The sequence below is a fragment of the Oryctolagus cuniculus genome, chromosome 4 (genome assembly GCF_051225735.1).
Source record: "Oryctolagus cuniculus isolate XC-2025 breed Fujian yellow rabbit chromosome 4, ASM5122573v1, whole genome shotgun sequence".
In the NCBI taxonomy this organism is placed as follows: Eukaryota; Metazoa; Chordata; class Mammalia; order Lagomorpha; family Leporidae; genus Oryctolagus; species Oryctolagus cuniculus.
Window position 1 is genome coordinate 122,156,101 of NC_142870.1, and position 27,372 is coordinate 122,183,472.

The 27,372-nt window shown below is 44.5% G+C and overlaps 1 protein-coding gene across 1 annotated transcript in view; it reads right to left on the bottom strand.

Moving 5' to 3' along the window:
• GFM1 (G elongation factor mitochondrial 1) overlaps positions 1-20,693 on the bottom strand; it is a 48,736-nt gene extending 28,043 nt beyond the window's left edge. Inside the window, exons 1-10 of the mRNA XM_002716331.6 lie at positions 20,504-20,693; positions 19,184-19,336; positions 17,625-17,757; positions 17,011-17,215; positions 13,811-13,927; positions 10,830-10,980; positions 6,677-6,834; positions 5,750-5,834; positions 3,556-3,693; positions 228-329 (exon numbers count right to left, since the gene is read on the bottom strand). Coding sequence (XP_002716377.3) covers positions 228-329; positions 3,556-3,693; positions 5,750-5,834; positions 6,677-6,834; positions 10,830-10,980; positions 13,811-13,927; positions 17,011-17,215; positions 17,625-17,757; positions 19,184-19,336; positions 20,504-20,593 — 1,332 coding nt within the window. The 5' untranslated portion in view covers positions 20,594-20,693. The remainder of the gene's footprint in view (positions 1-227; positions 330-3,555; positions 3,694-5,749; positions 5,835-6,676; positions 6,835-10,829; positions 10,981-13,810; positions 13,928-17,010; positions 17,216-17,624; positions 17,758-19,183; positions 19,337-20,503) is intronic.
• Between the last annotated feature and the right edge of the window lie 6,679 nt (positions 20,694-27,372).

Here is a 27,372-nt window from a genome sequence, read left to right on the forward strand (position 1 = left end):
AACTTTGGAAGACTGTGGAATGATTTTGCTAAAAAAAGCCAGGTAAGCTAGCTTGCAGAGCATATGTGTAATTGGTATTCAAATGAAGTTGATGCTGTGGCACTGGGTGAAAACATCTGTGGTTTTTTTGGTTTTTTTTGGGGGGGGGGGGAAATACTCAATGTACTACATATAAACACAGACTTCCAAAATCAAGTGTTAAATAGCTTTAAAACTAAACGGCTTACCATAGAAAGCCCACTGTTGTCTTTGTTTGTGAATGTATCTCCACTAGCACAGTCAATGCCAAACAATGCACAGATGTCCCCGGCATAGACTTCCTCAACATCCTAAACAAAGAACACAAAACGATACTTGCAACCCAAATGAAGACACTGTACTAAAAAGCAAAAGCACAATAAAAACATTGTACATAAACAAGGCAGTATCTCTCAGCATGAAGTATACAGAAAACCAAGGCCACGCCAACAAACAATCTGGCCAAGGTGTATCAAGGAACTTGAAAAACTTATGTGTGATTATCTTAATTCCATCTTCCCACAAATGGTCTGAAGTAGCCTCTAATATCTCAAACAAAGCTTTTACTTAAATCACACCTACTTTATATGGAAAATTCCGAGCCACGGCATAATTACTTGAAGGATCTGCAGTACTGACAAAACACAGTGCCTCACGGTTTTAAAGTTATTTCTATGGAATTAAGAAGAATGTACTATATATGCTGCCACAGTCAGACAAGGAAATTGTTTGTCACAGACATACAAGAAAAATCTGCAAAGGAAGTTTTGAAAACAAAGGGAGAAGAATGGAGTCCATTGTACCAAAAATAATTTTAATTTCTCACAGATGTAAGCAGTCAAGGAAACACAGGAAAGCTAGGAACAAAGCACTGCTGCTTCCACGCCTCCTGGTTTTCCGCCTCATAGTTTATTCACAACAGCTGTGGCTGGAAGTGTGCTTTTCAATGGCTGCACAGCTGTATATGCCTCCCTGCACCTGGCCCATGAAACAGCTGTGACAAACACTAAACCCTCCAGCCTGCCCTCTGCTGCCTATCTCTGAAAGCTGCAAGGCCGTCCAATTTTGAGTGTGCCTATTCATCTTCCAGAAAAGAAAGTTATAGCTACCATTTATACTTAGACTGATAAATTTCTCCAGGAATACAGAGCTGGATTCAGAAAGCATAGGAATAGTGATAACCTCATGAACTTGGTTTTTCCTGTGAAGGCCTAACCATAAGGACTACAGAAGGCCAGGACACATTCAGAATCAATTCAAGCCTTAAGTCAAGGACACAGACTGCAGCTTGAGGTTTTAAACCTACAGGTAAATTCTGGTACTGGTATGGTATTGAGGGGGTTCTACAATAAGAATAAAATCCCTGGGGGTTAAACAGGGCTTTATGGTTGCCATATTTCAGAAAGTCAAGTCACCGATTAATGTGAAAAACTATGTGTGAATTTATGACTGTCACCTTTAAGAACCACAGTTCCAACATCACCCCGAATGCCTATAATATTCTTGGTAGCTCGAGAACAGCGCTGAACTGTCAGCTGAGAGTTGAGTCATTGGAAAAGGAACTGCCCTGGAGTCAAAAGACTTCCAGGTCAGAGCCATAGACCTTGTTGGCTCTAAGCTGAAAAGCCCTTCACTCAGTCCATCTTCCAAAGTCACCACCGCAGCTGAGGGCACGGCCAAGTAGGGTTAGCAACACTGCAGGCAGAACCGTAAATTAACTAAAAATGTTTTCCTTTTAGAGATGCTACCTACCTTCTCTTCAAGCCAGCTTTCCTTCCGGGTGAGCTAGGTAATGGAAGCTAACAGGGTGCCTTCCCTACGGAGGTTCACACCTCCCTTATGATGGCTCTTCCAGTAGCCCATGCAAAGAGATAGGCAGGCCTGGGCTGCATACCTAGCCAGGCCTTAAAGCCCACCTGATTATTATTAAGCCTCCTTCTGTCAGTTTCCATTTGCCTCTCAAGAGGAAAACTTGCTGATGGTTTAGACAGCACCTTTCTCAGTTCCCCTACTCTCTTTGTTTTACACTGAGTTTAAACTGCTTGATGGATTAATTTTTCCAGACTTGAGACAGTGAAATTCTAGATGGCTATGCATATGAAACCTCAGATGGAAGCAGTTTCTGCAAGCTGTCACTCTAAGCTGTTCCCCTCCAGAAGCCAGCTCCTGCTGGAACCCTGTCTTGACTCTCATTTCCAATGATGCCCCTTTTCAGCATGAAGCAGCCACAGTGATCATCACCCAGTCCCCCTAACAGAAATTAGGGTCCATTCTTCTGGGGGGGTGGGGATGTGAGAGTCAGATGGGTTAACAGGAAGTCAGTGGAAATTGAGGGTGGAAAATGTTTCCCCCAAAAGCTATTCTTAGCAAGGTCAGAAGTGTGCCTGCCCAAGGAATGGGCAGGCACAAATAATTTTTCACATTATTTGGTGACTTGACTTTCTGAAATATGGCAGTCATAAAGCCCTGTTTAACCCCCAAGCTTTTATTCTTATTGTAGAACCCCCTCAATACCATACCAGTACCAGAATTTACCTGAAGGTTTAAAACCTCAATCCTATCATGAGAACAGCTAGGGAGTGGTGACTCCACTCTCTGAGCTCCCAGTTTACTATAAAACAAGTTAGGCAGCCCACCTTTGTTATGGCTCTTTTGTTTTATCATGAGCAAGCCAAACAGGATGAAAGACTGTAAATGAGGTCTTTTGATAGTTTTTTGTCCCCTCTTGTAACTGAATGTCAGTCTGATTGTCAAGTTTTTATCTTTTTAATCTTTCTTAAAAACCCAGTGTCATGGGCTCTTTGGGGGTTTTTTCCCCTCGTGGTAGCCCCACTCCGTGCCACTCTGGCTGGAGGTCTCTGACTCTCATAAACCTTGCTTTTAAATCTCAAAGAAAAAGAAAAGCACTGAAACCAGTGTTCTGCATCTTAGGGAACTCTCTCTCTTCCTGAACCTCAGCCATTGAGAAAATAAAACTATTTCAAAGGGGCTGGTGCTGTGGCATAGTAGGTTAAGCCTCCACCTGCAGTGCCAGCACCCCATATGGTTGACAGTTCGTGTCCTGGCTGCTCCTCTTCTAATCAACTCTCTGCTATGGCCTTGGAAAGTAGCAAAGGATGGCCTAAGTGCTTGGGCCCCTGCACCCATGTGTGAGACCTGGAAGAAGCTCCTGGCTCCTGGCTTCAGATCGGCCCAGCTCTGGCTGTTGCAGCCGTTTGGGGAGTGAAGCAACAGATGGAAGACCTTTCTGTCTCTCCCTCTGTAGCTCTACCTCTCAAATAAATGAGATCTTTAAAAAAAAAAAAATTATCTCATAAACCAGTGTTATTAAATGAGTTAACATCTGCTAATTCAGCCTGTAACCAAGAACCAGATCAGAATTGTAAGACATCTTAGTCTTAGTAAAAAAGGAAAAAGCTAAGAAAACACATTTGCTCAACCAGAAATAACTTTCTGGTGGGGCTCAGGATACCAAGAAGGCAGATCTGCTTCACCAGCAGTGGAGAAGTGTCTGCTCTTACAAGGAGCCGCACTTGCCTCCATCATGTCAGCATGCATGCGAACCAGCCGTTGTACCCGCACTTTCTTTCCAGTCCGTGTGTTATAGATGGTGTCACCCTTCTTCAGCTCTCCCTGGTAATTGCGGACATAAGTCAACTGTCCAAATCGACCTGCCTAGAAATCAAGATTGGGTAAGGGAATAAAGAATAAAAAGAAGCATTAAGAATCAAAATTAAAAGGAAAACTTGACAACTACCTCCAAATATTCCCTCCAAATTATAGCAGTCCATCTTATGAGTGTTTCAGCTTGTTGACATAACTAATTTAAGAGTAGCTTGAACATCAATTAGATAAACTTAATGACTTGATTTTTTTTTTTTTTTTGATCTCAAACAATCCAACATATTCCTGCTTCCTCCGAAATGATTGTTAAGGGGCCAGTACTGTGGCACAGCAGGTTAACGGCCTGGCCTGAAGTGCTGGCATCACATATGGGTGCCGGTTCAAGACCCAGCTGCTCCACTTCTGATCCAGCTCTCTGCTATGGCCTGGGACAGCAGTGGAGGATGGCCCAAGTCCTTGGGCCCCTGCACCCACATGGGAGACCTGAAGGAAGCTCCTGGCTCCTGGCTCCGGATCAGCCCAGCTCTGGCCGTTACAGCCAATTGGAGAGTGAACCAGCAGATGGAAGACTGACCTCTCTGCCTCTCCTCTCTCTGTGTAGCTCTTTCAAATAAATAAATGTTAAAAAAAAAAAAAAAAGATTTTTAAATAATACTCAATGCTTACAAAGATTCATCTCTTTCAATTAGCATTCCAGTTATTTCTTCAAATATTGAAACTGATTTTCTTAAACTCTCATGCACAAGTCAGTAATAGATAAATTATATCTGTACAACTCTCCAAGTTACTTAAAATAAACTTATACAAAGGCCTTTCTAGGGGCCAGTGCTGTGGTGTAGCAGATAAATCCTCCACGTACAGTGCCAGCATCCCATATGGGCACTGGTTCAAGTGCCAACTGCTCTAGTTCCAATCTAACTCTGCTATAGCCTGGGAAGACAGTAGAAGATGGCCCAAGTCCTTGGGCCCCTGCACCCACATAAAACTGGACCCAATGTCAACTATAATAGGAAAAAACTAGAAACAGTATAAATGTACAACTAGAAGATTTCAGCAAATCATGATATTATCTACTTGATGAAATATTATGTCATTCAAAATGCTCAAATTAGTTACATAAATACAAGCCATACTTATTATGATGTTAAATGAAAAAACGAAGACAAACTTAAACAGCTTGATTTATGTAAAAAATTATACTTTTTTTTTTTTTTTTTTTTTTTTTGACAGGCAGAGTGGACAGTAAGACAGAGAGAGACAGAAAGATCTTCCTTTTGCTGTTGGTTCACCCTCCAATGGCTGCTGCGGCCAGCGCGCTGCAGCCGGCACACCACACTGATCCGATGGCAGGAGCCAGGTGCTTCTCCTGGTCTCCCATGCGGGTGCAGGGCCAAGGACTTGGGCCATCCTCCACTGCACTCCCGGGCCATAGCAGAGAGCTGGCCTAGAAGAGGGGCAACTGGGACAGAATCCGGCGCCCGGACTGGGACTAGAACCCGGTGTGCCGGCGCCGCAAGGCGGAGGATTAGCCTAGTGAGCCACGGCGTCGGCTTTACTTCTTTAATTTTTAAAATTTATTTTCATTTCATTTTAAGGGCAGAGAGAAGGCCAGTCAGACAAGAGACAGACCAAGAGAGATCTTCAATCTGCTAGTTCACTCCCTAAGATGCCACAAACAGAGAGAGCTGGGGCTGGACAAGCCAGGAGCCAGGAGCCAGGAACCCAGAAATCCATCCCCATGTCCCACACAGGCGGCAGGGACACAACTAGAACCATCACCTGCTGCTTCTTAAGGTGTACGTTAGCAAGCAGCTGGAGTCTGAAGCGGAGCTGGGACTCAAACCCATACACACCTATATAAGATGCAGACATCCCAAACAGCATCTTAACTTCTATGACACTCACCCCAAAATTTATCCGTTAAAACTGCAAAGAGAAGGGACTAGAAGGAAATGTATCTAGTAACAAAGTTCTAGTAGTGTTAACACATTGAAAATATCTGTTCTTTCTACTTTCAAAAAGGGCACAAAGTTATTTTGTAATAGAAATAAAATTCAAAAAGAAAACACCTACAGGTAGCAGTTGAATACATCAGAAAACAACTTACCTCCAGTTTGAAAGCCAGGCCTACAAATGGGTGGGAACTGTCTCTTTCTGAGTTCATTAAAATTTTGGTTTTCTCTTTTGAGTCACTAAAAATAAAAGAAATATAAATCTGAGATATTTCTTTTATAGCGATTTGTTTCATCAAAGAGTATTATCTGAGAAAAGTCACACATTAAACATTTTGGACCTCATAGACATGCGAAATTTCACTGACGATCAATACAAATAGGTCATTAGGGCTTGGTTACTAAGAAGAGACAGGAGCAGAATAGACGAGAAAATACAGAACTGATCTAGTAGAGAAAGAAAGGAAAAATAATCAATGAAAGCTTTAAAAACCTTCTTAAAACTTCAATCATACTTCTTTAAAAGAAAAAAAAAAGACTGATTTATTTGAAAGAGTTGGAGGTAAGGGGGAAGGTGGGGAGGAGAGAGGGAGGGGGGGGGAGAGAGAGAGAGAGACAGACAGACAGACAGACAGACTCCCATCTGCTGGTTCACTCCCTAGGAGTTCACAGCCAGGACTGAGCCAGGCACTTGATCTGCGTCTCTCATGTGGGTGAAGGGTCCCAAGCACTTGGGCCATCTTGCACTGCTTTTCCAAGGCCATCAGCAGGGAGCTTGATTGGAAGTGGAGCAGCCGGCACTTCACTGGCGCCCATAGAGGTGCTGGCATTGCAGGTGGGACTTCACCTGCTGTGCCACAGCACCAGCCCCAACGAATCATATATCTAACAAATACAGGATGATAAAGGCACTGGTAATAAATATTTTTTGATATGCCAAAATTATTACCCAAATAAAAATAGCTATTGATTTTTATAAATTATGAAAATTACAAACTAAGTAGAAGAACCACCATTAAATTCCTTCACACAGCACATGTATTAAAGTTTGCAGAAACTAAGATTCAGTTTCTAAGACTTACTCCTCTTTATTGAGAATAGCATAATTCTGGACCTCTGATGGATTTGGAAGATATTCTAAAACAGCATCTAGAAGAGGCTGAACTCCTTTGTTCTTCAAGGCACTTCCCAAAAACACAGGAGTAAATGACCTACTTAGGGTAGCTCTTCGGATTGCAAGCTACAAAAGAAAATAAAATATGTGATGCTCAGTCAATGTAAAAATTACATTTTGTGATTCAGGTCAATTATCACACACATATAAATAAAACTAACTGTGCAGTGCTGACTCTAGTGGAGACTAAAATCAGTTTCCTAATAACCTCAGGTCAAAATACAAATAGACAAAAAATATAATCTCCTTTTCTCCAAGCCAGGAAGTGACTCACTGTATAACTTGCTTTAAATATTCTTGGAATCACTAATTCTCAATTTGGAAAAAAAAAACACATAGAAAAAACAATATGAAAACAACTATGTAAAATAAAAATCTCTAGAAGGATACACCAGAAACTATTAACTGGGCAACCAATTTTAGGGTGGAGGGAGGAAGAGAACTAAGAGAACTATGCATAAGACAAATATGTAACAGTTTTCTTAGTGTACAACTTTATTATATACTTTTAAGCCATATTGAAGTATATTCTACTAGAAGTATTTGAATTTTTTTTAAGAACATGAACACAGGAAACCAAATAGAACAAATCACTCACAATTTAAAGTCATGGGACCATTTAAGGCCTGGGAAAGCACCTGAAGATGGCCCAAGAGCTTGGCCCCCTGGCACCCATGTGGGAGACCTGGAAGAAGCTCCTGGCTCTGGAACAGCCCAGCTCCAGCCATGGTGGCCATTTGGGGAATAAACCACCAGATGGAAGATCTCTCTCCTTCTCTGTAATTCTGCCTTTCAAACAAATAAATAAATCTTTAAAGGAAATAAATTTCAGGTTGTGATAGTATCATTCTCTAAAATAAGGACCTAGAGGTCCTGGCCCAGCCCTTAGTGTATGCAGCATCCATGCATTCGGTGGGCTGCGCAGGCCTGAAAATCCACAGTGGAACTGCAGCTCCAGCAGCTGGGAGTGGCCAACAACAGTGCAATGGTGGCAAGCTGTCACTGCAGAAATGTGGAGGCTGTATACAATTATTTTGTAGTCTGCATGAAAAAACAGAACACTAGTCATCACAAAAACCTTAAAGCCAAATTTCACAGCCACAACTTCTAACCAGTGAAAAGTGTGATAACAGATGAACATTAACAGGTAGCATGAAATAAGGAAAAACATGCAGAAGTGAGCAATTACTGCGAAACTATCATAAAGGGGCTTGTGCTCAGTGCAGTGGGTTGAATCACAGCCTGGGACAACAACATCCCATCTGAGTGCTGGTTCAAGTCCAGGCTGTTCCACTTGTGATCCAGCACCCTGGTAATGTGCATGGGAAAGCAGTGAAAGATGGCCCAAGTATCTGGCCCCTGTCACTATGTGGGAATCCTGGATGGAGTTACTGGCTCTGGCTTCAGCCTGGCCCATCCCTGGCTATTTTGGCCATTAGAGGAGAGAACCAGCAGATGAAAGATCTCTCTCTCTCCCTCCCTAACTACCTTTCAAATAAGTGAATAAACCTTTAAAAAAAAAAAAGAAAGAAAAAGGCTCTTGCTTTTCTGCTCCCCCTAATAATATATCCAACTACAAACAGAAACTGAAATACATCAAAGAATTCTATGCAGAAAAAAGCAAATACAGCAGGACTGAAACTTGCCTTTGGACTTCAACAGGATCCCCATCACTCAAAAAACTGCTAAGAATGGTTTGGTCTTTACATTGTTTGAACAGTGTGGTCACTTGCTTCCCTTCTGGAATTTCAGTACACTGAAAGGGTATCCATGTGACCACACCCCAGTAAAAACCTTGGAAACTGAGTTTCTTGGTAGACAACATGTCACAGGTGCTGTCACAACTGCCTGCTACAGGAAATCAGCAGGCCTGTGTGGCCCCACTGGGAGGTCTCTGGAAGCTGTGGTCTCCTCCAGACTTCACCTCACGTGCCGTTTTCCAATGCTGGTTCTGCTGTGTATCCTTTCACCATAATGAAGTCATAATCATGAATCTGACTATGCAGCGAGTCCCATGACTCCCCCCAATGAGTCAATGAACCTGTGAGTGGTCTTGGGAGAGCCCCAGAACATTGCCTTTAACAGATTAAAAAAAAAAAAAAGTCTCTCTAATGTGGTTCCCAGGATTCAGTGCTTGACTTTATTTAGGGCTAGACCTTGGGTCAGTGCTGCGTAGTAAGCTAAGCCTCCACCTGCAGTGCCGGCATCCCCTATGGGTGCCAATTCATGTCCCAGCTGCTCCTCTTCCAATTCAGTTCCCTTCTAATGGCCTAAGAAAGCAGAAGAAGACGGCCCAAGGGCTTGGGTCCCTGCATCCACATGGAAGACCTGGAAGAAGTTCCTGGCTCCTGGCTTCAGATTGGCTCAGCTCTGGCTATTGTGGTCATTTGGGGAATGACCCAGTGGATGGAAGACCTTTCTCTCTGTCTCCTACTCTCTCTGTAACTCTACTTCTCAAATAAATAAATAAATAAATAAATAAATAAGCAAAATCTAAAAAAGAAAAAAATAGGGCTAGACCTATATCTTCCTACCTAGAGTTCCCCTGTTCATAAAAAAAAGGTGTTAAAACCTTTGTGAATGCTAAAAGACTCAAGTAACAAGTTTTGGACCCAGCTTGGATAGCAGAAAAAAATTTATTAGTAAGCATCATAGTTTCAATACAGTTCTTTCCCTATGTGTCTGATATATTATAAACTCCATGAGTGCAATATTTACACATAACAATTATTTAGCTGATATCTAAGTATACCAAATGGTTTAGGAAAATGAATAGCAAGTTTTAAAAAAGTATTATTATGGTAAAATACACATGATAAAATGTACCATTTTAACCATGTTTAAGTTCAATAGCATTAAGTACATTCATAATGTTGTGCTATTAACACACTATCCATATTTGGGAGTTTTTCATCATCCTAAACTAAAACTCTACACCCATAAAATAATCCCTAATTAAGCCCTCCCCTAACCACTATTCTACTGTCTATGAATTTGACTATTCTAGGTACTTAATATAAGTGGAAGCAGACAAAACTTATCCTTCTGCATCAGCTTATTTCACTTAGAATGTCTTCAAGATTCATCCAAGTTGGAATATATAGAACTTGTGGCTGAATAATATTCCTCTGTATGTGTAGATCACATTTTGTTTATGTATTCAGTCACTGATGGACATTTAATAACAGCCATCCTAATGGGTATTAAGTATCTCACTGTGGTTTGATTTGCATTTTTCTAATGAACAGTGAGGCTGAACATCTTTTCATGTATAATCCATTTGTACATCTTTGGAGAAACACCAGTTAAAAAATGAGTATTGGGCCGGCACTATGGCAGAGTAGAGTAAGCCTCCGCCTGCAGCACCGGCACCCCATTTGGGCACCAATTCGTGTCCTGGCTGCTCCCCTTCCAATCCAGCTTTCTGTGCATGGCATGGGAAAGTAGTGGAAGATGGCCCAAGAACTTGGGCCCCTACACCCACCCACGTGGAAGACTGGAAAGAAGCTCTTGGCTTCAGATCAGCTCAGCTCCAACCTTTGTGGCCATTTGGGGAGTCAACTAGCGGATGGAAGACCTTTCTCTCTGTCTCTCTAACTCTACCTCTCAAATAAGTAAGTAAAATCTTAAAAAAAAATCAGTCTTAGGGCTCTTCTTTTTAAAGAGCTGAATGATTACGTGAGGGGATCTATAAGGCTTTCTGTATATGACAACAGTGTAAACACCAATGTTTACTCCACGAACATTTAGCAGCCTCATCTCTTAGTCTACCTGAAACTTTCCATATTTTTTTCTTTATTATTAGGATATACCAAGAGGTTGACTGTATATTTTTTCTAGTATAAACTACGACTCCTTTTTAAGATATTACATAACTCACCATGTAAAGAAAAAGTAATATACTATGTTCAGTATTTTTTGAGAAAATCAATTATGCTAAATAAATTTTCTCAGCTTTCACTAATAAAGTCAACGCATAAAAGCATCATGTCCCCCGCCCACAAAAAAAAATATTAAATATATCATTTTTGTTAATACAGGACTTTTTTGAGACCACTTGCCTTTATATCAGAAGCTGAGGGGATTTTTTCTTCCAGAAACAGTTCACCAAGCTGCTCATCTGAATTGGCAACACACTCAATCAGCTCCTGCCGGTGGTCAGCCGCTGCTGCCCTCAATTCCGCAGGAATTTCATCATATCGAACAATCTGACTAGGAAAAGAAATGGTTCATCTGGGTTACTTTAGGGACATCCAATCATACATACAAAGCACAATGGAAAAGATGATTAATGGTTAAAATCTTTTTAGGTAAGAGCTCTGATGTATTTGCCTTCAAATAATAAATAAGACTAACAGATATCTTTAAAATTCATACAGAATAGTGGGCAAAAATGCTTAAACCGGTCAAGTAATTTGTTCAGGGTTATACTTCTAGTAAAGAGAAGAGCCAAAATTCAAGACAATCCCCTACAAGGAAAAGAAAACACAGTTTTATAGATACCACATTTATTTTTCTGTACTTCATGTTTTACAGCAATGATGAAAGATATGACATAGTCCTTCCCAATTTAATTCAAACTTGTTTATTATCTGTATTCTAGATAACCAAAATGAATTTATATAGTGCAAAACACTTTAAAGGTTCAAAGCAATGACTTGACAAAGTGTCAACTAAATCAAAGACCAAAGTTCTTTTCAGTGTAGCTATAGATTATTTTTACTGTCTTCTAATTATTTGACAATTGGCAAGCTTGGAAAATATTAAGAGCATCCATTTATCAGACACCTACAATGCAGCAAGCCTTAAACTAGGTATCTGATGAGTTACTTACTTAGTCTTCACATCACATAAATAGCTCTGTTATCTGCATCTTCAGATGAGGAAACTAACCTAAACAAGCAAGGTAACTTGCCCACGGCTGTACTACTAGTAAGTGGGAAAGCTAAAATTCAAAGCCAACATGTCTGAAGCCCATCTGAGCATCTGAAAATTCTATTACCCATCATCTCATTAATTAGAACATCAAGATCTCCAACAAGCAGAATCAGAGACCTTCCTCTATTCTTTGCCATTAATAACAAACCTAACTACTACAAAATTTTTAACATAGATTATCCCAATCTGTAATTAAAAAAAAAAAAAAAAAAGAAAACCTAACAGCCTCTACAGCTTTGCCACCAGTCCACCAGTTCTCTATACCTCCAGAGCACGAACAGGTAAGACTCACCAATAAAATACACACAACTGACAAAAAGATACACTTGATATTTAGAAAATACCAGTCTGAAAGTTTTATAAGTTATTACTTTAAAAACGGAAATTAATGCCAAAAAATGCTTTCCAGAATACAAATTCTAAATAGAAAAAGATAAAACGTGCTGATTCCAAATGGTTAAAAAATAACTCCTAATATCCTAAAGATACTCTTTACAGCCCTTCAGGTCTTGTATCTTTCCTGGCAAGCACCTGGTTTAGACTCTCATGTGCCAGAATAATATGTGGAGTACTTTCCAAGTACACAAATCCAGTGGTCTAGGGCGGGGAAGGGAGTATGTACATTAAGAAACTTTGATGTATGGCAAAACTTAACAGCCTTTCCTTTAGGGGCAAGAGCTTGGTCCAGCAGTTAAGCTGCCAGCTGAGACACCAACATCCCATAATTGAGTGTTCAAATTTGAGTCTCACCTCCAGTCCCCATTCCAGCATCCTGCTAATGTATACCCTGAGAGGCACCAGGTAATGGCTCAAGTACTTTGGTCTTTGCCACCCATGTGGGAGACCTGGATTGCATTCCAGGTTCCTGGCTTCCACCTGGCACAGCTCCACCCTTTGTGGGCATGTGGGCATCTGGGGAACGAGCCAGCAGATGGGAGATCTGTCTCTCAAAAATAACAAAATAAAAAAGAGCCTCTATTTCAGAAGCGTGTGCCCTGGCAATTCAGGAAAAAAGTATTTATTCAATCATTTACAAATGTTTTTGATTCCCTATTATGCAGCAGGCCAGTTCTAGAGCTGGAGACCTACAAGTGAATAAAGCAGGGAACAACAAAACAAACCAACCAAAAACCCCTGCCTTCTTGGGTCATGCATCCTATGGAGTGGTGGATAAACTCAGGTGTCACACAGAGCAAGAGAAACAGCTTCTCCAGGGGACGCCCCACCATCTTCCTGCCTACAGGACAGCTGAGGACCAACTCCACCATTCACCGATCCCATCCACCCGCCTGCCAGACCGGCAATCCCAGGTTCCCGAGGAAACGCCTCAGAAAGTGCCTTTGGAGAAACGCTCAGGCTAACGGGGTCACTCCTCAGAACAAAGGGCCACTCTGACTCCTCACACTGTCTAGATCAGTGCCATTGAAGGTGTGGTCGGCAGACTCACAGTGGGAGCTTTCCAAAAATGTAAATTATAGCCCCACTCTAGATCTACTCAATCACCTCTCTGGAGGAGGCCCCAGCACACGCAATCAACAAACTCAACAAGCTCTGGCTGAGTTTTGCCAGCTAAGGCTGGAGAACCCCTTGGCAATTACAGCACTCTGTATGCAAAAGTCACTCAAACGTTGACTGGCCAATTTCCTTCTCACATCTCCCAGACTGCAGCTGTATGATTTTAACTGTTCTTATACACTGATCTTTTTACCTCTGTGATCTTATGAAGTAGAACACATTTATGATCTGTTTTCTTCCCAGTTTTTATCATACCTAGGACATAGCAGCTGCTCTGTAAGTCTGCAGAATGAAGACCGGATGAATGAACAAGTGGAAACAGACACTGTATTAATAGCCCAACTCGAAGGCCTCCTCCTACCTAGCACACCATGCAGGCCACAATGTGATGTATCACTCAAAAAGTAACATACTCTTAGAAAGAAGAATGACAACTAGAATTAAAGGCATTAAAGAAAATCATCTTAGAGAATACTCTTCCAGCCACATTTCAAAAGATACTTATATTTATGCCTAAAGAAGTGATCCTTTCCTTTTCTTGGATGGTTTTTAAAATATAAAGGCTTAATAGTGTATTTCTAATACTCACCCAAAGTCTCCATCAAAATAAATGGCTCGTTGCTCTATGAGATCTATAATACCTTTAAAATTGCCCTCCAGACCAATGGGTATCTGCACAAACGCAGCATTATGATTCAATTTAGACCTGAAAAATAAAATACACTTGTTTATCTCTTTTCTTCTCCCCCAAATCCCTCTGAAGTGAGAAAATAAAGATAAAAACAAATCACTGGCAGACACTGTAGAGCTGAGAACACAAAGCAGTCGGTGGCAGGGAGGGCTGTGTGTGGTGCAGGAGGTCAAGAGGTCTTGTTGCCCTGCTTCTGATCCAGCTCTCTGCCAATGGCCTGAGAAGAAAGCCAAAGATGGCCTAAGTGCTTGGGTCCTTGCTACCCATGTCGGAGACTCACATGGAGTTCCTGGCTCCCGGTTTCACCCTGACCCAGTGCTGGCTGTTGCAGCCATTTGGAGAACAAACCAGTGGATAGAAAATCAATCAGTATCTCTCTGTGTCTCTCCCACTCCATCTCCCTGTCACTCAGCCTTTCAAATAAATAATCTTTTAAAAAAATAAAGCAGTTGGAACAGACTGACAACCAACTACTTAAGGAGTCCAGGAGACTACATCCCCACAAAGGCAACAAAAAGAATCACAAAACAAGGGATTTCTCATCATATCCCCAGAATATGCAGTTCAGAAGCAGAACATGTCAATGAGTAGCTGGTCTAGAAACTGATGGATGGTAGAATGCCCAGGCCCAGACTGATTCCAGCAAAGCTGAGAACAGCTGTCTGGGGAGGAGCCTCATGCAGAGTAGGAGTTAAAGTCAGATACTCCTCATCACCTGTGTGCTAACCAAGCCGAACCACCAAAATGAAACCGCGCTCTCAGCAAGGATTCACACTACAGAAAAAACACGCCCTGCCTGCCACTGTTTCATCTGCCCTGCAGTCCTCCAAGAAGCTAAGAATGGACAGACAGCTCAGAATCACCAAATACCTGAAGGAAATCAGTAAGCTTCAAAGAGAAGTAGAGAAGTGTGAGCCCTATAAATAGTACTAACCTCCAAGAAGGCGGCTACTAAAAGCAGGAAAATATTTGAAAATAACTTCTATTAATAAAGATGTTGAGGGGCCAGCATTTTGGCATGGTAGGTTAAATCTCCGCCTGCAGCACTGGCATCTCATATGGGTGCTGGTTGTGTCCAGCTGCTCCTCTTTTGATACCTCTTCCTGCTGGTGGCCCAGGAAAGCAGCGGAAGATAGCCCAAGTGCTTGGGTCCCTGCACCCATGTGGGAGACCTGGAAGAAGCTCCTGGCTTTGGATCAGCCCAGCCATCTGGGGAGTGAACTAGCAGATGGGAAACCTTTCTCTCTCTCTCTCCCTAATTCTGCCACTCAAATAAATAAAATCTTTTTTAAAAAAGATTTATTTATTTATTTGAAAGAGTTACACAGAGAGAGGAGAGACAGAGAGAGAGAGGTCTTTCATCCGCAAGTTCACTCCCCAACGGCCGGAGCAGCGCCGATCTGAAGGCAGGAGCTTCTTCCGGGTCTCCCACGTGGGTGCAGGGGCCCAAGGACTCAGGCCATCTTCTACTGCTTTCCCAGGCCATAGCAGAGAGCTGGATCGAAGTGGAGCAGCTGGGTCTCGAATCGGCATCCATATGGGATGCTGGTGCTTCAGGCTAGGGCGTTAACCCAGTGCGCCACAGCACTGGCCCCAATAAAATCTTTAAAAAATAAAGATGTTGTAACAAAAAAGTTCATAGAATCACATAATAGCTGAAATTATTTTCTTTTCTTTTTTTTTCTTTTTCTTTTTTTTGACAGGCAGAGTGGATAGTGAGAGAGACAGAGAAAAAGGTCTTCCTTTGCCGTTGGTTCACCCTCCAATGGCCACCATGGCTGGCGCGCTGCAGCTGGCGCACCGCGCTGATCTGAAGGCAGGAGCCAGGTGCTTCTCCTGGTCTCCCATGGGGTGCAGGGCCCAAGCACTCGGGTCATCCTCCACTGCACTCCCTGGCCACAGCAGAGAGCTGGCCTAGAAGAGGGGCAACCAGGACAGAATCTGGCCACCCGACCAGGACTAGAACCCGGTGTGCCGGTGCCGCTAGGTGGAGGATTAGCCTATTGAGCTGCAGCGCGGGCCTGAAATTATTTTCTAAAAGACAGGCTAAAGTGACAGACACAGATGGCTATCAAATTAGTGAGTTAGAAGATTAATCACAACCATTCTCTCATAACCTAATGCAAAATGAGGAGACAATATGAAGAAAAAGAGGTCAGGCCAAGAAGTCCCCAAATCTGTTTAATGGGAGTTACAAAATGAAAAAACAGATACACAGAAGTAGAGAAGAAGAAGAGTAGAAGAAGAAGAATGAAAGTAATAAAATACATGCTAAAAGAATCTTCTTGGATTCGGAAAAAGACTTAGTTGAGAGTTCACCTATTGACAAGCATGAGTAATGAAAGAACAAAAAGTGACAATGTTCAGTTTCATCAATATTACACACATGCAAAAAACAAGTATTTGCCTTCTGCACCCTCAAACACGTCACCCCATCAGAACTTCTGTCATCAGATCCATCACTCTCAGCCTCCCCACCACCACAAACTTTACCTCCCATACTCATTCCCACCAGCTCTGCCAAGAACTCCGCAGTGACACCCGCACATCCACAAAAGGTGAAAAGTCAACCTTCCCTCCTTTTAAAGGCATGGGGAATACACAGTTTGATTCAAAATATAAAATGCTACGAACACCAGATTTTACCCGCTGTCCTAGCAAACACGTTACCAGTGGAAAGCATGGCAAGTTCATCTCCACAGCACAGGACCTAAGGGCATTCATTAAAATCCTTCAAAGTAAACGTGGAGATCAAAGAAGATCCCCTCAGTTTGTCTAAATACAACACCAAGTATTTTTAGAATCTAATCTAGATCGGAACTTCTCTAATTACGGCAGGAAAGTATAAATTACCAGGTTGTTTCTGAATCCATCTCCAACCTCACGGAATTTAGGTCACAGCTGCCCCATTTACAGAGAAGGTAACTGATGAGATTGCACACAGAGCAAACTCCCACACTCAGTACTAGGTTGATGGGGGTCAGTCAGTCACTCAGGTGAATAAAAAGAAAAACTGAAGGATGAAGTTTCATGACAGTGGATACAAGGTGTGCCGTGCAGCTCACCACACCCTCTCTCTCCTTCCCACTGCTCCGTACCTCATCTGCTGCAGGGCCCTGGACGGGTTGGAGCCCGCTCGGTCCAGTTTGTTAATGAAAGTCAGAAACGGAACGTTGTAGCGCTTCATCTGGCGATTAACTGTCATGGTCTGGCACTGCACCCCTCCAACAGCACACAGAACAAGGACCGCACCATCCAGCACTCTCAGGGCCCTTTCAACTTCTATTGTGAAGTCCACGTGCCCTAAATGCGGCAAAAGGAAAAACAGATGAGGGTTTAAAGAACAATGTGAATTTTGATATATGCATTATTTAAGGTTTTTGTATCTTTGTTCATTACGTAAGGCTTCTAATTAGAATATAGATTCTTGTATTCACCAATACTGTTCACCCACAGCCCAATGAGAGCACTTCAAAAATCTATGAGAACCTCACACCTCTAGAATACGTAAAAGGCAAGAATCCACCTACTTAGGATTTATCTATACTTTTTTTTTAAGGAAACCACATAATTCCAGGTTTCTCTAGTAGGAATTCAGTGTTACACTTTTGAGTATTAAATTATTTGATACTCAAGACTTAACTGGGTCATAGAAGAAAAACCCAAATGTGCTTTTGCCAAGAGGTTGCCATAAAACCAAGAACCACTTCACCTGGAGTATCTATGATGTTGATATTGACATCTTTCCACATGGTATAGGTGGCTGCTGACTGGATGGTGATGCCCCTTTGTCTCTCCAGTTCCATGGAATCCATGACAGCACCAACTCCATCTTTACCTTTCACCTGGACAAAAGCACAGCACATCAGATTGCTCTGGCCCTGCATTCCAAGAAGAAATCTTTACTGATATGCAACCAGAACACAGTTAACTCAAACAACTTAACCCGCCATCTCACTGAACAGGTAACTGATTACAGGATTTGCCAGTATGAACTGCCAAACCAGTTGATCAATGCTGTCCTCAAGAACTGCTAAGGCAGAGCAATCATCCTGGTTTAGAACCGCCCTTGCCCCTGCATTAGTCCACAAGCAGATGGTCAGAGAACAGATCTTTCTCAGTTCTCTCCATGTGTGTTCTGAGGCCTGGGTAGGAAAAATTCAGTTTTTAAAGCACATGACTAACCAGGTGACCTTCATCTGAAGAACTGGAGTGTTAAGTTACTTGATACGGTAATACCTTCAGGAGAGTTCTCAAGATCTCTTAAGTATCTTCTGATGTACATATTTTTTAAACAAATTCATACTAAGCTATTTTAAAGTCATTTTTCCACTTAACACTGTAGATATTTTCCACATCATTAAAAATTATGTAAAAAGGCCAGCGCCGCGGCTCACTAGGCTAATCCTCCACCTGCGGCACCGGCATACCAGGGTTCTAGTCCCGGTCAGGGCGCCGGATTCTGTCCCGGTTGCCCCTCTTCCAGGCCAGCTCTCTGCTGTGGCCCGGGAAGGCAGTGGAGGATGGCCCAAGTCCTTGGGCCATGCACCCCATGGGAGACCAGGAGAAGCACCTGGCTCCGGGCTTCGGATCAGTGCGGTGCGCCGGCCACAGCAGCCATTGGAGGGTGAACCAACGGAAAAGGAAGACCTTTCTGTCTCTCTCTCTCACTGTCCACTCTGCCTGTCAAAAAAAAAAAATTATGTAAAAAGCATCTTAATGGCTACTGAAAGTTACGTCATATTGACAGGACAGTCTTAAAAGACAGTCTACTTGGGATGACATCAGAAAGACGTCTGAAAAATACCTTCCGAGCCCATTTGAGCTACCTCCTCTACTGGGGCTGGCGCTGCAGCACAGCAGGTTAAAGCCCCCGGCCTGTAGCACCGGCATCCTATATGGGTACCAGTTCAAGTCTTGGTTGCTCCATTTCTGATCCAGTTCCCTGCTAACGTGCCTGGGAAAGCAGTGGAGGATGGTCCAAGTTCTTGGGCCCCTGCACCCACGTGGGAGATGGGAAAGAAACTCTTGGCTTTGGACTGGTTCAGCTCCAGCCGTTACGGCCATTTGGGGAGTGAACCAGTGGATGGAAGACCTCTCTGTCTCTACCTTTCTCTGTAACTCTTTCACATAAAATAAATCTTTTTTTTTTTTAAAGAGCCAGTTACCAATGTGTATATCAGTCTGGTTTTGTTAAGTTTATAAAATCATAACTACAAAACAATTAAAATCAAGCTCTAATTAATCTGGAATAAACCATGAACCATTTACCTCATGCATCTTTGCAATTCTCCCAGTGTAGTAAAGCACTCGTTCTGTTAATGTAGTTTTCCCAGAATCAATGTGAGCTGAGATTCCAATATTTCGTATTTTTTCATTAGGAATTATCCCTGATGAACACCACCGGCAGGTCCTCCAGTTAACCTGAAGAGATAAGAGAGCTCAATTTGATGCACTTTTTCTAAGAGCTAACAACAGGAACGAAAATGGATCTGGCTGACACCTTTCCTCCAATAAATCTCAACAGACATGAGATAGCTTGGAGAAGCAGAAGGGAAATGTTTAAGTCTCCAACTTCTGGAAACCAAAGAGACTACAAAAGAAGATAGATATAGTCTTCAGTGTTAATTAACAAAAACTAGGGAAGAAACCTTTGTCAAATATTACAGGTTTGAAAATACACAGAGGTTGACAAAATCACGAAGGTAAGTTTCCTTGACGACTTTAACAGGAAATACAAGTTTTGCGTTCCTCCGCACTCACAGCTGGCAGAACTTAAGGACTTCTGCACTCTACACAGTGGGGCCATCGGCTCCCAGGTGGCGCCCAAAAGGCTTCCAGTTCCCTCTAGACAATCACTGTTGGTGGATCTTCTTTTCTAACTTTATTGATGCGCAAGGGGGTCTTCATTTTATGGAATGAAGACGCAACTTCTCGACACAGAACTGCACATTTCCAACATGCACTGTAGGCACATCTTGGAGGAGGGAGACAAATGAACTTGCCAAAAAAAAAACACGTGGATAAAAATTACCCGGAAAATGGCTGGGTAGCGCTTAGTTGAGTAAAACCCAAGGATACCGCGAGCAAAACAAACAAGATTTGCATGAGAGGAAAGGCTCAATATCCACCCAACCCAACTCTACTACTCCTTCTCCTAAGGCTTTTATTTACAAACTTCAATCTTCTATACGCCTGATAAAAAAATGACAAAAGGATCGCCAAATTGAGCAAAAAAACCAGGACCGGCTGAAAAAAGGGGGCAGGCAGCCCCAGGACATCCTGCAAAAAGAGCACTAGCCAACAAGACAGGAGTCCTGCGTTCGAGGACCAGACCTACACATTCCTCAGCGGTCTAATCTTCACTCGAGACACTTCTCTTCCAGCATGCCGTAACTAAGAGGCTTAATCAACCAAACATCAATCGGGGTCCCGTCCCAAGGCCCCGATGGGCTGCTCGGGAATGCGCTAATCATGTGTTCTCAGCGCCGGGGCACCACCGCTCGTATTCCGAGCTGCCAGTCAGGAGGTCCCAGCGAAGGGAGAGATCCCAAGGTCCCGGGAACGGGCAGGCTCGCCGGACCCTAGTACCTGCAGCTTCTGCCAGCCTAGGACGGCAGGGACGCGCGAGAGCGGCCCGCGCCCCAAGGCCACGGCGGCGGCGGCTCCCAGCAGCTTCATGTCAGGAACAGGACGAGAGTGCGAGTCCTACTGCCCCGCGTCCGCTCAGCCGCCGGCTCCGCAGCTCTAAGTGCTCAAAGTCACGCCGGCAGCCAGGGCCGGCAGAGCACTTCCGGGGCGAGAGAGGGAGAGAAAGGGAGAGGAGCGTCCAGCAGAGCAGAGCAGCGCCTCCGCTGCCGTGCGCCCTCTGCCGACTGGGAAGATAAACTACAGCCGCTTTGCGGAACTGGTCAAGTGCGTTTGTTTTGGTAACCAGGATGGAACAGAGGAGGTCCTTTGATCTTAGCATTTTCTTTAAAAATAATAGTACTAATAATATTACTGAGGCTTTTGGCGCAGCGGTTAAGTCGCTGCTTGGGACGCTTCATCCCATATCGGAGTCCTGAGTCCCTAGGTTCCAATTCCCACTCAACTTCCAGTCCTGCTTCCTGTTAACGCCCACCTTGTGAGGCAGCCATCTGGGTGGCTGCAGATAATTGTCCAAGGACTTGGGTCCCTGCCACCCACGTGGGAGACCTGGATTAAGTCCCCTGCTACTGGCTTTAGCCTGTCTGTCTGTTGCCAGCATTTGGGAAGTGAACCAGCAGATGGAAGATCCCAGATCCTTCTTTCTCCCCCTCCCACTTTCAAATAAATACATACAAATTATTAAAATAAAAATCACTGCTATATACAAGTGCAGCCTTTAACCACGGTTATTTTGCCTACGTAACAATGTGGAGAAGTGTTTGTAAAAAATCTGTTTAAAGAATTATAAATTGTTGTGTATTACAGACATTGTTGCTCCCCGTCTTCGTGGAGGAACGACACAAGACCCTGCGCTGCTCTTTTGTCTGCTCGGCCCTCCCCGGGTTTGCTGCTGGTTCTTCCCGGGTTGGCTACCATCCCTTCCACCTCCGTGGAAGGGCGGTTCCCCCTGCCACATTCCCCACTTCCGCGGGGGAGCGGCACACCGCCGGCCGGCCCTCTCGGGGGCTGCACAGGTGTTCCCCTTAGATGTTCCTGGTGCATGTTGTCTCTCTCCTCCTTTATAGTCCTCTTCCACCAATCCCAACTCTGCTACCCACACGCTGAGTACGCTGCTCTCCTCCAATCAGGAGCAGGTCCTGCTGTTTATTGGTTGAACTGGAGGCAGCTGTGTAGAAGCTGTTTCCTCCTCTCCCAGCGCCATATTGTGGGAGAGCAGATGCATAGAATAAGTCTTAATTCCAGTAACAGTCTAGTCCGAGTTGCTCCCCACAGACACAAAAAAAATTAAATATAGGTCGTGCCTGAAAGGGAACATGGAAAAGCAATAGTGAGTGAACCATCTATTGCAAGCAATTTTTCTCATGTCAAAGTGCCCTTCGCTCTTGGTAGGTGTCACACGTTGCACTCAGTGCTCAAGGCAGACTGCACCTGTGGTGGTCTGACCTGGCTGTCTCCCAGACATCTGGAACTTCACATCTCATGTCTGAGCTTTTGTTCTTCCTCCTGAGAACCTCCTCAAGTCTTCTCCACATAGTAAGTGGGAACTTGTGTTACTCTAGCCAAAAGCGTCACTTTGACCCCACTGTCCAACACCCCGGTTCTAATCTTTCAGCATATCTTGTAGTCGCTGCCTTCAAAACCAGGTCCAGAACCTCCACTCCTCCCCCAGGTCTCAGTGCCACCTCTTCTCCATGGAGTTGTTGTAATAGCCTCTAACTCGGCTCACTGCTGCCGTTCAGTCTGAACACGGCAGCTGGAGGAATCCTTTTAAGGCAGACTGTGTGGTTTCTCAGCTGAAAACTCCATCCCCTGAGTTCATCGTTGCTCTTACCTCCATTTTGGTGTAGGTTTGAAGTTTTTGTAAGAATTAATGTTTGACTCTGAAATGCCCTCCTCTCCCACGCAGAGTGAGAGCAGGCAGGAGCCCTGCCCGAGCACCCCCACTAGGGCCTTCCTCCTCCCCTGAGCTCTTTGCACCGGCCACATCAGCCTCCCACGTTGCCCTGGCCCAGACATCGCCTTCTGCTCTCTCTCCAAATAGTCTTTGTTGTAAGGTGATCCCGGACCAAGGCTTGTCAACAGCAGGCCCCTCCCTCCCTTTCTGCTTTCTCACCCTGCTTCCTGCTCCTTCGGAGTGCTTCCTAGGTGCGAGTACATGAATCATTTTACAAATGTCTGCAGATGGCCTAAGTGCTTGAACTCCTTGTGGGAGACCTGGATGGAGTTCCTGGCTCCTGGCTTTGGCCCAGGGTTGACTGTTGAGGCAATTTGGGGAATGAACCAGGAAATGGCAGATCTCTCTCTCTCTCTCTCTCTCTCTCTCTCTCTCACACACACACACACACACACACACGGCATGGTATCTGACACTCTGCCTTTCAAATTAATTAAAAATAAATAAAACACATCTGAAGTGCAGTTTTGCTTAAATACAATTATATATATATATGTTTTTAATATTTATTTCTTTATTTGGATGTCAGTTACACAAAGAAGGAGAGGCAGAGAGAGAGAGAGAGAGAGATCTCCCATTGCACTGGTTCACTCCCCAACTGGCCACAACATCTGGACCTGCACCGGTCTGAAGCCAGGAGCCAGGAGCTTCTTCCAGGGCAGGTGCAGGGACCCAAGGACTTGGGCCATCTTCCACCACTTTCCCAGGCCACATCAGAGCTGGATCAGAAGTGGAGCAGCAGGGATCCGAACTGGCAGCCATATGGGATGCCAGCACTGTGGGCGGCAGCTTTACCTGCTATGCTACAACACTGGTATCATAATTTTATATTTTGTAATATTACACAGTTGGTGTCATCAATGATAAACTCATTTGACTTATAAGACCAACACAGAAAATTTAGAATGTCTACATTATGAAAAGTTCACCCTCCATTTTATAACATGTAGAATATTTTCATAGCATTAATTTTATATAGTAAAACCTAGAATACATATAACTGACTTTGAATATCAGTTTGCCCAAATTCATCTATTTATCAGATTCATAAATTTTTAAAAATGCAATTATAAAATTTATAATAATAAGCATTAATTAAATAATATTTCAAAGTCTCTTATCTTGAAAACTTGCTTTTTTTTTTAAAGATTCATTTACTTATTTAAAAGGGCAAGTTACAGAGAGGCAGAGAGAGAAAGAAAGAGAGAAAGAGAAGATCTTCCATCCACTGGTTCACTCCCCAAATTGCTGCAGTGGGTGGAGCTGGGCCAATCTGAAGCCAGGAGCCAGGAGTCAGGCGCTTCCTCCAGGTCTCCCACATGAATGCAGGGGCCCAAGCACATGGACCATATTCCACTGCTTTCCCAGGCACATTAGTAGGGAGCTGGATCAGAAGTGGAGAAGCTAGGAGTTGAACCGGTGCTCATACGAGATATGTAGCTTTACCTGCTACGTCACAGTGCCAGCCCCAAAAACTTGCTTCTTAAAACCCTAATATCTAAGTCAATTATTTAAATAACTTGCCCACATTTTTCTCATTTTATTTTTAAAAAGATTTATTTATTTGAAAGGCAGAATGACAGAGAGAACAAGAGAGATAGATTGATTTGCAACTACTGGTTCTCTCTCCAAATGGCTGCAACACCCTGGGCTCCACCAGGCTGAAGCCAGAAGTGGGAACTGCATCTGAACCTCCCACATCGGTGGCAGGGGCCCAAGTACTTGGGCCTTTTTGGGCTACCTTCCCAGGGCTATTAACATGGAGCTGGATCAAAAGCAGAGCAGCTGGGACTTGAAACAGAGCTCTGATATTGGATGGGTGTAAGATGCCAACAAGGCAAGCAGCGGCTGAACCTGCTGTAACAATGCCAGTCCTGTCCACGATTTTTAAAGCAAAAGAAACACAAATCATTACTTTTTTCTCATTTTTAATTGTTTATTTGGTCTGCATAATCCTGAACTGCACACATAATAACTGATTGAATTTTTTCTAATGAATTCATCTTTAGAATTTGTCAAGTGTCTGTGGGGAGCAAACCGGACTAGACTGAGTTACTGGAATTAAGACTTATTCTATGCATCTGCTCTCCCACAATATGGCGCTGGGAGAGAAGTAAACAGCTTCCGCACAGCTGCCTCCAGTTCAACCAATAAACTGTAGGACTTGCTCCTGATTGGAGAGCAGCGTACTCGGCGTGTGGGCAGCCGAGTTAGGATTGGCGGAGGAGGACTATAAAGGAGGAGAGAGACGGCATGCACCAGGAACATCTATGGGGAACATCTAAGGGAACCCGTGCAGACCCCCAGAGAGCCGGCCGGCGGTGTGCCACTCCCCTGCGGAAGTGGGGAATGTGGCCAGGGGGAACTGCCTTTCCACGGAGGTGGAAGGGATAGTAGCCAACCCGGGAAGAACCAGCAGCAAACCCGGGGAGGGCCGAGCAGACGAAAGAACAGCGCAGGGTCCTGTGTCGTTCCTCCACGAAGAGGGGGAGCGACATAATGGTGCCGTGACTCAGATATGAAGCCTAGGCAGGGCTTAGTGTCGTTCCCCCACGAAGACGGGGAGCGACATAGTGGTGCCGTGACTCGGATAGGAAACTTAGGACGGATAGCAAACTTAGGAGGGAAGAAACGAGAAGAACTGGGAAAATACCGGAGAGAGAGACTAGCAAACAGCCTAGGGAAAAGCCGGACGAAAAGGGTGCCGGAAGAAGCTATTGAAAGCCTAGGCATAGACTCAGATACGGACCACGGGGGGAAGCTGGGAGAAATCTCTAAGGTCGAAAGCGAAAGTGAACGCTAGAACAAACAGACTCAGACGCGGACTGTGGGGAGAGGCCAGGAGAAATGAGGGAGGAGTATTGTTGGAGGAAAGCTTGGGGAAACATACCGGGTAGAGAAAAATGTTAGGGAAATTGAAGCCGCTGGGGGCAGGCCAAGGCGGAAACGGAAGCCACTTTGGGATTCTCAAGTTAGCCCGGGAATAGGGGGCGAAAAGTTGAAACCAGAAGCTGAAACGTGAGCCTGGTTGGGATCCGTCTGATTAGCCCGGGGAGCAAAGGACTGGAAGCCAAACCGTGGGGCGGAGACGTATGCTGGGTTGAATTCGCCAGGCTAGCCCGGGGAACTTAGATTGAATGCTAGTGGCGGACACGTAAGCTACGCTGTGTTACTTGCGGAAGCCGCCGCGTGCAGAGAGAGCACGGGGCGTGAATAGATAGGGAACGGGGCTGGCGTAGGCCGTGGTGCAGACGCGAAGGGCGTGGAGACCGCGGAGCGCGCGAAGCCAAGCCGCGCAAAGCCGGGAAGCTGCGCAGATGAGAGAGGCGCGGGCTGAAGCGGCTCAGCCGGGAAGCCGCCGAGAAGTAGCCTCGGGGCGGGCAGCGGGAAGCTGCGGGGATAAGAGAAACAGAAGTTTAGAAGTAAAGTGAGAGAAATGGGAATGTTGGCAGACAGAAGTAAAATGGGAGAAATAGGAATGCCCGGAGATAGAGAAATAGAGAAATAGAAAGGCCTCCCCTCAACATGGCAATGAGAAAGCTTGGATTCGGTCTGCCTGATTAAGTGAGGCGATGAGCACCTGGGCGGCTAGCAGCTTATGCCCCGCAGGTCACCGAAGACAGGCACGAATTAACATCAGTAAGGCTTCCCCACAATGCAACAATTAGGAGGCTTGGATTCGGTCTGCCTGATTTAAGGCGGTAAGCACCAGCAAGCAGCTCGACCAAAGCATGAGCTGCAGGTCACCGAAGATAGGCACGAACCAACACTAATAAGTCTCCCCAACAATAGGGCAATGAGAAGGCTTGGATTCGGTTTGCCTGATAGGTTTTGTAAGCACCTGCAGGCAGTTCTAGCAGAGTAGAGCATGCGCTGCAGGACACCAAACACAGGCATGCATCAGTGCCTAGAAACCTCCTCACAACATGGCGAAGAGAGGACCCGGATTCGGTTTTCCTGATTGATAGGACTTGTAAGAACCTGTGGCAACTCTAGCAAGCAGAGCAGAGTGTGTGCCACGGGGCACCGAAGACAGGTGCGTATCAACGCCAAAAATAAAAAGAAAGGGGGATCTGTGGGGAGCAAACCGGACTAGACTGAGTTACTGGAATTAAGACTTATTCTATGCATCTGCTCTCCCACAATATGGCGCTGGGAGAGAAGTAAACAGCTTCCGCACAGCTGCCTCCAGTTCAACCAATAAACTGTAGGACTTGCTCCTGATTGGAGAGCAGCGTACTCAGCGTGTGGGCAGCCGAGTTAGGATTGGCGGAGGAGGACTATAAAGGAGGAGAGAGACGGCATGCACCAGGAACATCTATGGGGAACATCTAAGGGAACCCGTGCAGACCCCCAGAGAGCCGGCCGGCGGTGTGCCACTCCCCTGCGGAAGTGGGGAATGTGGCCAGGGGGAACTGCCCTTCCACGGAGGTGGAAGGGATAGTAGCCAACCCGGGAAGAACCAGCAGCAAACCCGGGGAGGGCCGAGCAGACGAAAGAACAGCGCAGGGTCCTGTGTCGTTCCTCCACGAAGAGGGGGAGCGACATAATGGTGCCGTGACTTGGATATGAAGCCTAGGCAGGGCTTAGTGTCGTTCCCCCACGAAGATGGGGAGCGACAGTGTCAAGTGGAGGAAAAGGAGGATTGGAAGATAGGTGATTTATTCAACAAATATGAAATTATCACAGTAAAATGCTAAAAATCTTCAAAGAGAGAAGAAAGTTTAAATCTACACCCTGCAGTTAAAAAGCCCTGAACTATAACAATAAATGAGCAGTGTTTTACATTAAACACAGTGATCTCCATTAGATTTATATATTTGAAAGGCAGAGGCAGGGGGGGCTTCCATCAGCT